Raw genomic sequence first — 12,578 nt, 5'->3', positions numbered from 1 at the left:
GTCATTTCCGGTGCTTCAGTCGATGCTGGTTGGTCCGTGCAGTTTCATTCCTTTTTATAGACTTTGTAGCGGTTAGATACAATTGAGTGGCTTGCTAGGTCATTTCAGACGGCATGTAAGAGTTAACCTCATTTCTGTGGGTCTGGAGTCACATGTAGGCCAGACCAGGTAAGGACAGCAGATTTGCTTATCTAAAGGACACAAGTGAACCAGATGGGTTTTTACAACAATCGACATGGCCATCATTAGACTAGCTTGCAATTCCAGATTTATTAATTTATTTCAAGTTCCACATTCTGCTGTGGTGGGTTTCGAACCCATGTACACAGAGCAATACCCTGGGTCTCTGGGTTACTAGTCCAGTGATAATACCACTACACGACCGCTGAGATTCTCGCTGGAGAAATTGCTTGATCTCTCAGCGAAGCTTACTTCCAGGTCAGCTGCAGGCCCTTTTGCTTCGCCGGGCCATTATCAGTTGCGAGATTTAGACAGAAAATTCATCGTTTTCTGTTTTGCCTACATAGCTACAGCAACTTCATTGGAGTGAGAAACCCCTTTTGAAGCGGTTTCTTCATACTTGCTGGAGTTACAAAGGCAGAGTGAAGTCATTCCGAAGCAATTCCCATGTATTTCCACAAAAAAACATGAATGGCGAATTGATTGGCTTGCTGTTGGACTAATGAACAATGCTGAGTGCATAATTTGCATGGCTTCCTGTTCTTGGAACAGTTCATTGATGTTTCCAATTGATTCTGGTGGTACCCGAACAGGCGGGGATGCCTCTATTTTACCATGGTTGTATCCACATAGAATAAACAGAACCACAGAACAGTGAATGCCCCCTTAGACTGTCCATGTCTATGCCGACACTGTTAATTCTCTGTAAAATGATTGGGACTCTCTGCTGTTACCCAATAACATTGCAATTTTCTCCCCTTCAAGAATATATCCAGTTTGGAAAATTACTATTTAACACTCACCCACCAACATTTTCCGGCCATGTATGTGTGATCAAAATAAATTGCAATGTACAGTAAAAATCCATCTTGCCGCGTGCTCTTTTGACAATTACATTAAATCTGGGTCCTCTACTTATCAACCATGCCGCTGGTGGAAACAATGTTTCCCCATCTACTCTATCAAAGGCTCTCATCGTTTTGATAACCTATACTGAATATCCAGTTAAGATTCTCTTATGGAAGGAGAACAATCGCAACTTCCCCAGTGTGTCCACAAAACTGAAGTTCATCAGCTTTGGTACATTTCTTTCAACAAAAATACGTCGTAGGATGTGAAAGTCGCTGGCAACGCCAAAATGTGTTGTCCATCCACATTTACCTCTGAAATTGTGGTGCTGAGCTTCCTTCTTTAACTGTTGAGTTCCATATGGTGTAAGTGCACCTACAGTGTTGGGAAGGCAGCTCCAACCTTTTGACTCAGTGCCAGTGAAGGAACGACGATATAGTTCCTAGGAGGATGTGTGTCTCGGAGCAGAACTTGCACCTGCTCCACTTGCCCTTCCAATGGTCATGCATTTGGAAGGTGCTGTCAAAGGTACTTTGATGCGTTGCTACAGTACAACCCGCAGAGGGTCCGCACAGCTGGCACAGTGAGCCAGTGGTGGAGGGAGTGATTTTTATACTGGGTGATGGGGAGCCGATCAAGCGACTGCTTAGTCCTGGATGGTGTCAACCTTCTTGAGTTTTGGAGCCGCGCTCAAGCATTCAAGTAGAGAATATTTCAGCACATTCCTGACTTGTGCCTTGTGAACAGGCTTTCAGGAGTCAGGCGTTGAGGTAGTGGCCGCAGATTTCCTAGCCTCTGACCTGTTCTGTTAGCCAAAGCATTTACATGCTGGTTCAGTTAAATTTCTACTTAATGGTAGCCCCCGGGTATTGATAGTGGGGGATTCAGCGATGATAATGCCAATGTAAATCTCCCTTTAACCCTCCGGCTATAAGCAGTAAAATCGCTGCTCCTTTTAGTATTTGCACAACATTGTAGTATCAGGTATCAAAGCTCTCGTTTTTGGACGGAATTTTCAAGGGCCAGATAAGGGGTGTCACTTAAATATTAAACTAAAACTGACTTTCTGATGACACAAGAGTAGGTGTGGCTTTTCTTGTCACAGATTTGTTGTTAAATACTGAGATGATATCATAGATCTGGAAAAGAAAACTAACAGTCTTGATCATTTGTTTTGAGTACTTTATCTTTATCCAACTTGTACTTATTTTAGATTTCTCATTTATTTGCAGCGTCTGTTATAAATTTAGTTCTGGAACCCAAGCCAAGAGCCGCCCTGTCTGGTGAAAACATTATTCTAAACTGTTTGGTGCCTAACGGGATAGGGAGCGGTAATTATATCTTCCGGTTCTTTCGAAATGAAAGGGAAATAAAACAAACCTCTCAGTCTAAGTGGACCATAAAAAAAGCGAAAAGTTCAAATAGGGGAATGTATTGGTGTGAACTGAAAAGAGGCGACAGGAGGTGGGTCTCACCAGAAGTATATATCAGCGTAACAGGTTAGTTCCGGTTTTGATCTTTTTTTCTACTATATTACTGTTTGGCAATTAGCTAAACTTGGAATGGTGTCGAAAAAAATGTTTATTTTCCATGAACATTCCGTTGAAGTTCCAACATTATTTGCAACTGCGATGTATCTGGCAGAATTGCATATTCCAGTAACAAGATTGCTTCGTGAATCTGAATGGGGAGGGGTGGGGTGAGAGTATGTTCCCCTTTGGTTGCTGCTGGGAACTCGCAGGAGATTTCAGGGCAGTGGAAACGCTTCCCGTTTCATTTCCCTCCTTAAAAAATGCTTCCTCCAAAATATCCTACCCTGTTCCCCATGCTTATCCAAAGGAAGGGGGTGCTTTGAAGGTAGCTGTTCCTGGAGCTTGGGCCGGAATCATCTGACAACCAAAGTATTTATGGGAATCCAGATGTAGCTTAGACTGTAAGTGGTTAGCTGCTTTAGAATTCTCTGCTCCTCACCACCCCCGCCTCCCCGCCAAAAAAACTACTTGTAGGTCTGGAGGCCTTCCAACTGCTGGCCACAGTCAGCAACGTGAGAGCCCCGTTTGGAAATTAACATTGCAATAGGATCAATCCTGTCTGTCCTCCTGTTGTGCAGTTGTCATTACCGTGTGCAAGCCAACAGAGTCCTTCCCGATATTTGTGTTGCGAGTGATGGGAAAGATGAATAAGGGAAACATTTGCGGCCTGGAAGAACTGGGGCATTCTTAACTTTATGGGAAAAATACACCTGTGGTATCTTGTGCCCCTGGGCAACCAAGAATGCACAATCAGCTTGATGCATTTCTTCTAGAATCTGGAGTCCGGAGTTTCTTTTCTGCACTCTACCTGGGAGTGGTTGAAAACTCAGATCACACATCAATGTGTCCCAGTGGCGTGAATGTGACTTTTCAATATGGAGAAAACTGATCTCGTTCTCTTTGGCTTCGGTACCAATTCCGTTTCGTGGCAGTGCACCCATCACATTCACTGTGTCAGTCTGTTGGTGAAGCATAGCAATATTTCTGCCTTACTCAGCAATAATCTGACCTTTCACCCCGCCGGCAGAAGCTGGACTAATACAGCACAGACATTTTTGTTCGCATTTTCAGTATTTTGATTAGTTGCAGGCTTTAAGAAAATGTAAGTTTCTATTTTATTTCGTTGCATATTCTGCAAATATTACAGATGGTTTTAAACTGAAACAGTTTCGGCCTTAGTGGTAGCATTTCCCTTCACTTCAAGTACTCGAACGAATTCAGCCATACAATAGATTTCAGTTCAAAATTGTTTAGTTTTCGTTAGCAACTCCCCACTCATCTTGCAGATAACTATACTGCTGCACAGGCACTCTCGTGACATTTCTCAGGTTATGTTGCCAGTTAGTTACCCCCAAAGTGGTTCGTAGTTCACCTTTGTTGGCAACTCACAACATGGCTATTTTCAGAGTTCCTACTGACAAAGAGTTGGGCTGGGTGGTCGGAACGTGCTTCAGGAGCCGCAACATATGATTAATCTCCCATTGAAGCATTGTATATCAACATTCACGAACCATTTATCAAGTTCTCTTCCTTATTAGTCTTGCATTGAATTGGGATTGGATGCAACAATTGTGGCTGTGAAACTCGATTAGTGGAAATCGATATTAGCCATAAACAATATCGATATTGACGAAACAAAGGCAAAGCAATTGTGGGTTTGGAAATCTGAAATAACAACGTAGCGAATGTTTTCGGAGTGCTTTACTGAAAGTCTTTACAATGAATTAAGCGGTCGATTAATTGTAACTGCAACACTTTGCTCCCAACCACAGGTGGCTCTCTGAGCATACAGGCAGACCCACCGACGGTTTTTGAAGGGGATGTGCTTATTTTGACCTGTCGATATAAATACAACAGTTGGCAAAAGATGTTTTTCAAAGTTGAATTTTACAAAGACAATAGCATGATCTATTCAATGCAGATGACAGGACGCGAAAATCTGCTTAGAATTAAAGTAAATAGTTCGGAACACAGCGGATCATATCATTGTAGAGCTTACAGTCGTCAATCACGAAGGGTGCATGTTCACGTTCACGGTACGTATGAAATATTTGGATCAGACAGAGAAACCTGAGAGTTTCTGAATCTGTGCAATAATCAGCATATCTGTGTGATCTCCAAAGCAGTCGCTGGTGGATATTTTTCTTCTAACAAGTGTCGCTTGAACAGACATTTAATAGAAAATCAGAACTTCAACCCCAAATAACGTGATAAAAATAATTCATGACTGCCCACACAGTTAATCTGCAGACTGTGTTTTGCTCTATAATACCACTCGAAACCTGGAAATGAAGTAACAAGCTGATGGAAAGTCACGTGGATGGGTCTTCTCCCCCACCACCGTCGCGAAAAATGTTCCACTCTTCGTCTCCAAAGGGTTGGAGTGTGCGGAAAGGCCTCCTCCACTGCCCCATTACAATAAGATGACGGTGGCGTTGCAAATTCCACAAACTTTCGGTAAAGGCCTCAGCTCATCTGCCACGGGGAAGAGTTGACAAGAAAACAGTTGCCCAGCAGGTTCTCATGAGCCCCTGAAGAAGCAGTGGCTCCACTGGCCATGGCGCTTTCCCGTGCTTGTTTAACATGGTATTAATCATAAAGCTTTCGTTAAAGCAGAGAAAGCATAGAAACATGGGAAAAAGGAGCAGGAGTAGGCCATTCGCCCCTTCGAGTCTGCTCCACTATTCATTATGATCATGGCTGTTCATCCTATGAAGCAACCTGTTCCTGCTTTCCCCCCATATCCTTTGATCCCTTTCGCCCCAAGAGCTATATCAAAAGCCTTCTTGAAAACATGCAATGTTTTGGCCTCAACTGCTTTCTATGGTAACGAATTCCACGCGCTCACCACTCTCTGGGTGAAGAAATTTCGCCTCATCTCAGTCCAGAAAGGCTTACCACGAATCCTGAGACGAGGCGATCTTGTGACACGTTTGTCCCCTTGTACATTTTGCATTGTCCCATTGGAAGCAATCAATGATGTATTCCCTTGTCCTAGAAATCATTTTTTTTTTTAAATTTTCATACAGTGACCTCAGAGGTGGGGACTGTGCTGTGACTGAGACTTGACAAAGTACAGAATTCTGGAATTCAAAATGATCACAATGCACTTTATGTTTGACCCTGTGATAGGAACATTAATCTGTCAATTAATCAAATGTTTTGATAGAACTTTTCTCTAAACCGACATTGACCATTGAACCTGGAGCTGAAATATTTGAGGGACACAAATTAACAGTCACCTGCTCAGTTGAAACCGTCCAGTCCAACGTTTGGCTTCAATACATATTCTACAAAAATGGAGAAGCTTTGAATTTGAATTCACCGAACAGCTTTCTGCGCATGGAAGTGGCTTCGTTGGACAACTCAGGGCCTTACCGGTGTGAGGCAAGTGCTGTGAGACGTGATGTGAAAAAGGAGAGTGATGCAGTTTCCATCTCAGTAAAACGTAAGTGGAAGAAGCCGGAAGTATTTGTGCAAGTTTCATTTGAAGAATGCTATTGGAGATTATAGTTAAATATACATACGTGAGGATTCCAGTTTATCACAAAACAAATCAGATTTTGGAGCAGATCTAGCTAAATCATAATGTCACTTGAGTGCTGCTAAAACCATGCACTTGTCAAAGGCGACAATGCATGAAGAAGAGTGCTCACGACCACCATCTTCCTGCAATAATATTAGATAGGCAATATCTAATTGGCCGCCCGTTATGGGTCTATAATTGTTGTCAGTGGTAATGAAAACAATGCGTGGAGAACAACTGAGGCGTGAGTCAATACTGTCTACTTGACACCATGTGCCAAAATTAAGAAAACCTCTCCTCTTTCTGTCGGCCTCTTTCAGTACTTAGCAGAACCATAGCAGAAATCTTTGTATCCTCATTGTCTACAGGTGAGGTCCCAGTTGACTGGAGAATAGCCAACGTTGTTCCTTGGTTTAAGAAGGGTAGCAAGGATAATCCAGGAAATTATAGGCCGGTGAGCCTTATCATTAGTATTACCATCGCTAAATCCCCCAGTGGTAGGGAAATTATTAGGGAGGATTCTTCGGGACAGGATTTACGCCAATTTTGAAACAATGGTGTACTAGGCAGATGGATAAAGAACTGGCTGGGCAACAGGAGACAGAGAGTAGCAGTGGAAGGGAGTTTCTCAAAATGAAGACCTGTGACCAGTGGTGTTCCACAGGGATCCGTGCTGGGAACACTGTTGGTTATGATATACATAAATGATTTGGAGGAAAGTATAGGTGGTCTGATTAGCAAGTTTGTAGACGACACTAAGATTGGTGGAGTAGCAGATAGTGAAGGGGACTGTCAGAGAATACAGTAGAATATAGATAGATTGGAGAGTTGGGCAGAGAAATGGCAGATGGAGTTCAATCCGGGCAAATGCGAGGTGATGCATTTTGGAAGATCCAATTCAAGAGTGAACTGTACAATAAATGGAAAAGTCCTAGGGAAAATTGATGTCCAGAGAGATTTGGGTGTTCAGGTCCATTGTTCGCTGAAGGTGGCGACGCAGGTCAATAGAGTGGTGAAGAAGGCATACGGCATGCTTTCCTTCATCGGACGGGGTATTGAGTACAAGTGTTGGCAGGTCATGTATAAAACTTTGGCTCGGCCACATTTGGAATACTGCGTGCAGTTCTGGTCGCCACATTACCAAAAGGATGTAGATGCTTTGGAGAGGGTGCAGAGGAGGTTCACCAGGATGTTGCCTGGTATGGAGGGCGCTAGCTATGAAGAGAGGTTGAGTAGATTAGGATTATTTTCATTAGAAAGACGGAGGTTGAGGGGGGACCTGATTGAGATGTACAAAATCATGAGAGGTATAGACAGGGTGGATAGCAAGAAGATTTTTCCCAGAGTGTGGGATTCAATTACTAGGGGTCACGAGATCAAAGTGAGAGGGGAAAAGTTTAAGGGGGAGATGCATGGAATGTTCTTTACGCAGAGGGTGGTGAGTGCCTGGAACGCGTTGCCAGCGGAGGTGGTAGACGCGGGCACGATAGCGTCTTTTAAGATATATCTAGACAGATACATGAATGGGCAGGAAGCTAAGAGATATAGACCCTTAGAAAATAGGCGACAGGTTTAGATAGAGGATCTGGATCGGCGCAGGCTTGGAGAGCCGAAGGGCATGTTCCTTTGCTGTAATATTTTTTGTTCTTTGTTCAAATGAACTTATTAGCGAAAGGCAGCATGATTTTGTGAAGGGGTGGTCGGTCTCACTAACTTGATCGGGTTTTTTGAGGAAGTGACGAAGATGATTGATGAAGGAAGGGCAGTGGATGTTGTCTATATGGACTTCAGTAAAGCCTTTGTTAACGTCCCTCATGGCAGACTGCTACAAAAGGTGAAGTCACACGGGATCAGAGGTGAGCTGGCAAGATGGATACAGAAGTGACTTGGTCAGAGAAGACAGAGACTAGCAGTGGAAGGGTGTTCTTCTGAAATGAGGTGTTCCACAGGGATAAGTGCTCGGACCTTTGCTGTTTACATTATATATAAATGGAGGAAAATGTAGCTAGTCTGATTAGTAAGTTTGCAGACGACACAAAGGTTGGAGGAGTTGCAGATAGTGATCGGGATTGTCAGGGGATACAGCAGAATATGGATAGATTGGAGAGTTGGGCAGACAAATGACAGATGGAGTTTAATCCGGACAAATGTGAGGTAATGCATTTTGGAAGATCTAATACAGGTGGGAAGTATGCAGTAAATGGCAGAATCCTTAGGAGTATTGACAGGCAGAGAGATTTGGGCGTATAGGTCCACAGGTCACTGAAAGTGGGAACGCAGGTGGATAAGGTAGTCAAGAAGGCATACGGCATGCTTGCCTTCATCGGTCGGGGCTTAGAGTTTTAAAATTGGCAAGTCATGCTGCAGCTGTACAGATCCTTAGTTAGGCCACATTTCGAATATTGATTGAAGATCTGTTCGCCACGCTACAAGAAGGACGTGGAAGCTTTGGGGAGGGTACAGAAGAGGTTTACCAGGATGTTGCCTGGTCTGGAGGGCATTAGCTATGATGGGAGGTTGGATAAACTAGTCTTTTTCTCACTGGAACGACGGAGGTGGAGGGGCGACATGATAGAGGTTTACAAAGTTCTGAGTGGCATGGACAGAGTGGATAGTCAGAAGCTTTTTCCCAGGGTGGAAATGTCAGTTACTAGGGGACATAGGTTTAAGGTGAGACGGGCAAAGTTTAGAGGGGATGTGGGAGGCAAGTTCTTTACACAGAGGGTGCTGAGTGCCTGGAACCTGCTGCTGGGGAAGTGGTGGAAGCAGGTACGATGGCGACGTTTAAGAGGCATCTTGACAAATACATGAATAGGATGGGAATAGAGGGATACAATCACCGGAAGTGCATAAGGTTTTAGATTAGGCAGGCATCAAGATCGGCGCAGACTTGGAGGGCCGAATGGCCTGGCCTGTGCAGTACTGTTCTTTGTTCTTTGTTCTGTTCAGCCGTAGTGGTGAGCAGTGAGACGACACTTCTTATATCTGACCATTTTTGCCCACCGGATGGTTGAAAACGGAGCTGCAAAAGATAACTTCAAGCCTTAAAAGCAGTTTGGCAGGCAATAGAATTGTAATTGATATAATCATTGATCTGTTACCATTTGTTTTTTTCTTCGTTCATGTGATGTGGGCGTCGCTGGCTAGGCCAGCATTTATTGCCCATCCCTAATTGTCCTTGAGAAGGTGGTGGTGATCTGCCTTCTTGAACCACTGCAGTCCATGTGGGTTAGGTACACCCGCAGTGCTGTGAGGAAGGGAGTTCTAAGATTTTGACCCAGCGACAATTAAGGAACGGCCATCTGGTTCCAAGTCAGGATTGTGTGTGACTTGGAGGGAAACCTGCAGGTGTTGGTGTTGCCATGCATTTGCTGCCCTTATCCTTCTAGGTGGTAGAGGTCGAGGGTTTGGAAGGTGCTGTCCGAGGAGCCTTGATGCGTTTCTGCAGTGCATCTTGCAGATGGTACACACTGCTGCCATCTTGCGTCGGTGGTGGAGGGAGTGAATGTTTGTATTTGGGGTCCCAATCAAGCGGGCTGCTTTGTGCTGGATCGTGTCGAGCTTCTTGAGTGTTGTTGGAGCTGCACACATCCAGGCAAGTGGAAAGTATTCCATCACACGCCTGACTTGTACCTTGAAGATGATGGACTGGCTTGAGAGAGTCAAGACGTGAGTTACTCGCCTCAGGATTCCTAGCCTCTGACCTTCTATTGTAGTCACGGTATTTAAATGGCTACTCCAGTTCAGTTTCTCGTCAATGGTAGGATGTTGATAGTGGGGGATTTAGCGATGGTAATACCGATGATAGTCAAGGGGAAATGGTTAGATTCTCTTCTTTGGAGATGGTCATTGCCTAGCACTTGTGTGCCACGAATGCTACTTGCCATTTATCAGCCCAAGCCCGGATATTGTCCAAGTCTTGCTGCCTTGAGACACGGACTGCCTCAGTATCTGAGGGGTCATGAATGGTGCTGAACATTGTACAATCAGCGAACATCGTCACTTCTGACCTTATGATTGAAGGAAGGTCATTGATGGAGCAGCTGAAGATGGTTGGGCCTAGGACACTACCTTGACGATGTCCTTGTCACTAATTCACCAAAAAGGTAACATGTGCATGCAGCAAGCAATTAGGAAGGATAATAGTCTGTTCACCTTTAACACAAGATGATTTAAGCACAGGAGTAGTGAAGGCTTACTTCAATCGTTTTGAACCTCAGTTAGACCACACCTGGAGTACGGTATGCACTTTTGGTCCCCTTATCTTAGGAAGAATATCATTGCCAAAGAGGGAGTGCAACGAATGTTCACCATACTTGTTCCCGGGATGGCGGTACTGTCCCATGAAGAGACATTGGAGAAACTGGGCCTATATTCTCAGTTCTGAAGAAGGGTCACTGACCCGAAACGTTAACCCTGCTTCTCTTTCCACAGATGCTGCCAGACCTGTTGAGTGGTTCCACCATTTCTTGTTTCTATATTCTCTGGATTTTGAAGAATGAGAGGTGATCTCATTGAAACATACATTAACAACTGAATCTCTTACAACAATTGCATTTCTACACTTTGCAGCTCTTTCCTGTACTGGCCCTTGCCCATTGGTGCCATGTTCTGCACTACAGTCATTTAGGGTATCGTTACTCCCAGCAGTGTCCAATGCTGAGTACCTGCTTGAGAGTGGCACACACCCCGAACATCTGTCCTCCTCCTGCTTCTTCCTGATTTCTGGATGACTATCCATCTTGCATCCTGAACTGTCCAGGCTGTGAGGTGAGCACATCCTTGAGAATTTATTCAGGAAGCTCTGCTGTTCCTTAGCTTTGCATTTGCAAAGAACCAGGCAGTTGGAAATTAGACGTGAGTAATGGACCCTTTATCGGCAGCTGATTTCCAAAGAATTGTAATATCAGCAGCCGATCATTTAATATAAGCATCTTAGAACTCAGAGGGCCTGCAAGAATGATCAAGTGTAACGTCAGTGTTTTCAACTCGATGATAAAGAATCGCCTGGGCAGAGAGCAGAGTTCAAATTCTGCCTGAGGTGGATGGGTTGTGGGGGGATAATTTCACATGGTCCACTGGATTTTTCTCCCGTTCATTTGAAACAAATTGTTAACTTGTCCCCAATTCAAACTGCAGGAGGAACTTTTGCTCAAAGATGTTGATGTTGTCATTATCCCAAAGTATAATGTCCTGTAAGTGCAGCGCCATGAAAGATTATTGAAAAGCCCTTTTGAGCTGCCCTAAGCATTCTACTGTTCTGATCATTAACATGTGTTGTCCAAACGCATGAATTCTTAAGTCGGCAACAGATTCTTTAGCTGACAATCCATATTATGCTTTATTTCACAGAAGCCTTCACAAAGCCTACGTTGAGGGCTGATACGGAAACGCAACTATTTGATGGCCAACAGTTAAAACTTGTCTGTTTGGTGGAAATATTAGACCCCACTGCTTCTTTGAAATACGAATTTTTCAAAAACGGACAAACTCTGAATTTATCGGCTGACCACAACCATTTCATCATGGAGGCAACTAGGCTGGACGATTCAGGGATTTATTTGTGTGAAATAACGACATTCAATAATGAGGTGAAGAAACTCAGTAATCAAGTTCCCGTTTTAGTCAGACGTGAGTACAATGTACTGCAATTGTTGATAATCCTTCATACACAAAAGCCCCAACAAATGTTTAGGCAGGGATTCTTCATTCTATTTGGTTGACTTTATTGTTAGCATGCACTTAAAACATTAATTTAAGCAGGGCGTATAGACTAAGATTCAAGAAATAATTGTACGTTTGAACACTGCATCCAGAATGCAAAGTCAATGCATGCAATTACTGGCTCTCTATTCTAAATTGCAGATTATAATCATAGACACGGCACGCATTCCTTCACCAGAATTCTGGGGGAGGTGGGACCAGTACAAACCGGATGGGCTGCACCTAGGCAGAACCGGGACTTATGTTCTGGGGGGAGTATTTGCAAGAGTGGTTGGGGAGGGTTTACACTAAAATGGCAGGGGGATGGGAACCTTTGTAAGCAGTCAGAGGAGGGTGGATCAAATACAAGAACAAAAGACAGTATGGGGAGTAGGAAAAGTGATAGGTAAAGAAATCAAGGGCCAGAATCAAACAGGGACACAGTGAAAAAATATTGGGAAGAGGGCAAGTAATGTTAAAAAGACAAGCCTTAAGGCTTTGTGCCTTAACACACAGAGCATTCACAATAAAGTGGATGAATTAATCGCGCAAATAGATGTGAACGGGTATGATATAATGGGGATTACGGAGACACGGCTACAAGGTGATCAGGGATGGGAAATGAACATCCAGGGATATTCAGTATTTAGGAAGGGCAGAGAAAAAGCAAAAGGCGGTGGAGTTGCATTGATAGCTAAAGAGGAAATTAACATAATAGTGAGCAAAGATATCAGCTCTGACGATGTGGAATCTGTATGGGTAGAGCTGAGAAACACTATGGGGCAAAT

General features: G+C 43.9%; 1 protein-coding gene across 7 annotated transcripts in view; it reads left to right on the top strand.

The window, feature by feature from the left end:
• Window positions 1-12,578, top strand: part of LOC137356222 (Fc receptor-like protein 3) — a 52,971-nt gene that overhangs the window by 17,101 nt on the left and 23,292 nt on the right. For 5 of the 7 annotated variants that reach the window (XR_010971026.1, XR_010971027.1, XM_068022087.1 and 2 more), the window contains exons 4-7: window positions 2,262-2,528; window positions 4,334-4,597; window positions 5,731-6,009; window positions 11,440-11,718. Coding sequence is in view for 5 of the 7 variants with exons in the window: in XM_068022087.1 (XP_067878188.1) it covers window positions 2,262-2,528; window positions 4,334-4,597; window positions 5,731-6,009; window positions 11,440-11,718 (1,089 nt within the window). In the remaining 2 variants the exon portion in view is untranslated. The remainder of the gene's footprint in view (window positions 1-2,261; window positions 2,529-4,333; window positions 4,598-5,730; window positions 6,010-11,439; window positions 11,719-12,578) is intronic. The other 2 variants (XM_068022086.1, XM_068022089.1) reach the window with 2 other exon arrangements.

Source organism: Heterodontus francisci, chromosome 45, assembly GCF_036365525.1.
Source record: "Heterodontus francisci isolate sHetFra1 chromosome 45, sHetFra1.hap1, whole genome shotgun sequence".
In the NCBI taxonomy this organism is placed as follows: domain Eukaryota; kingdom Metazoa; phylum Chordata; class Chondrichthyes; order Heterodontiformes; family Heterodontidae; genus Heterodontus; species Heterodontus francisci.
This window is presented reverse-complemented; position numbering and strand designations above follow the sequence as displayed.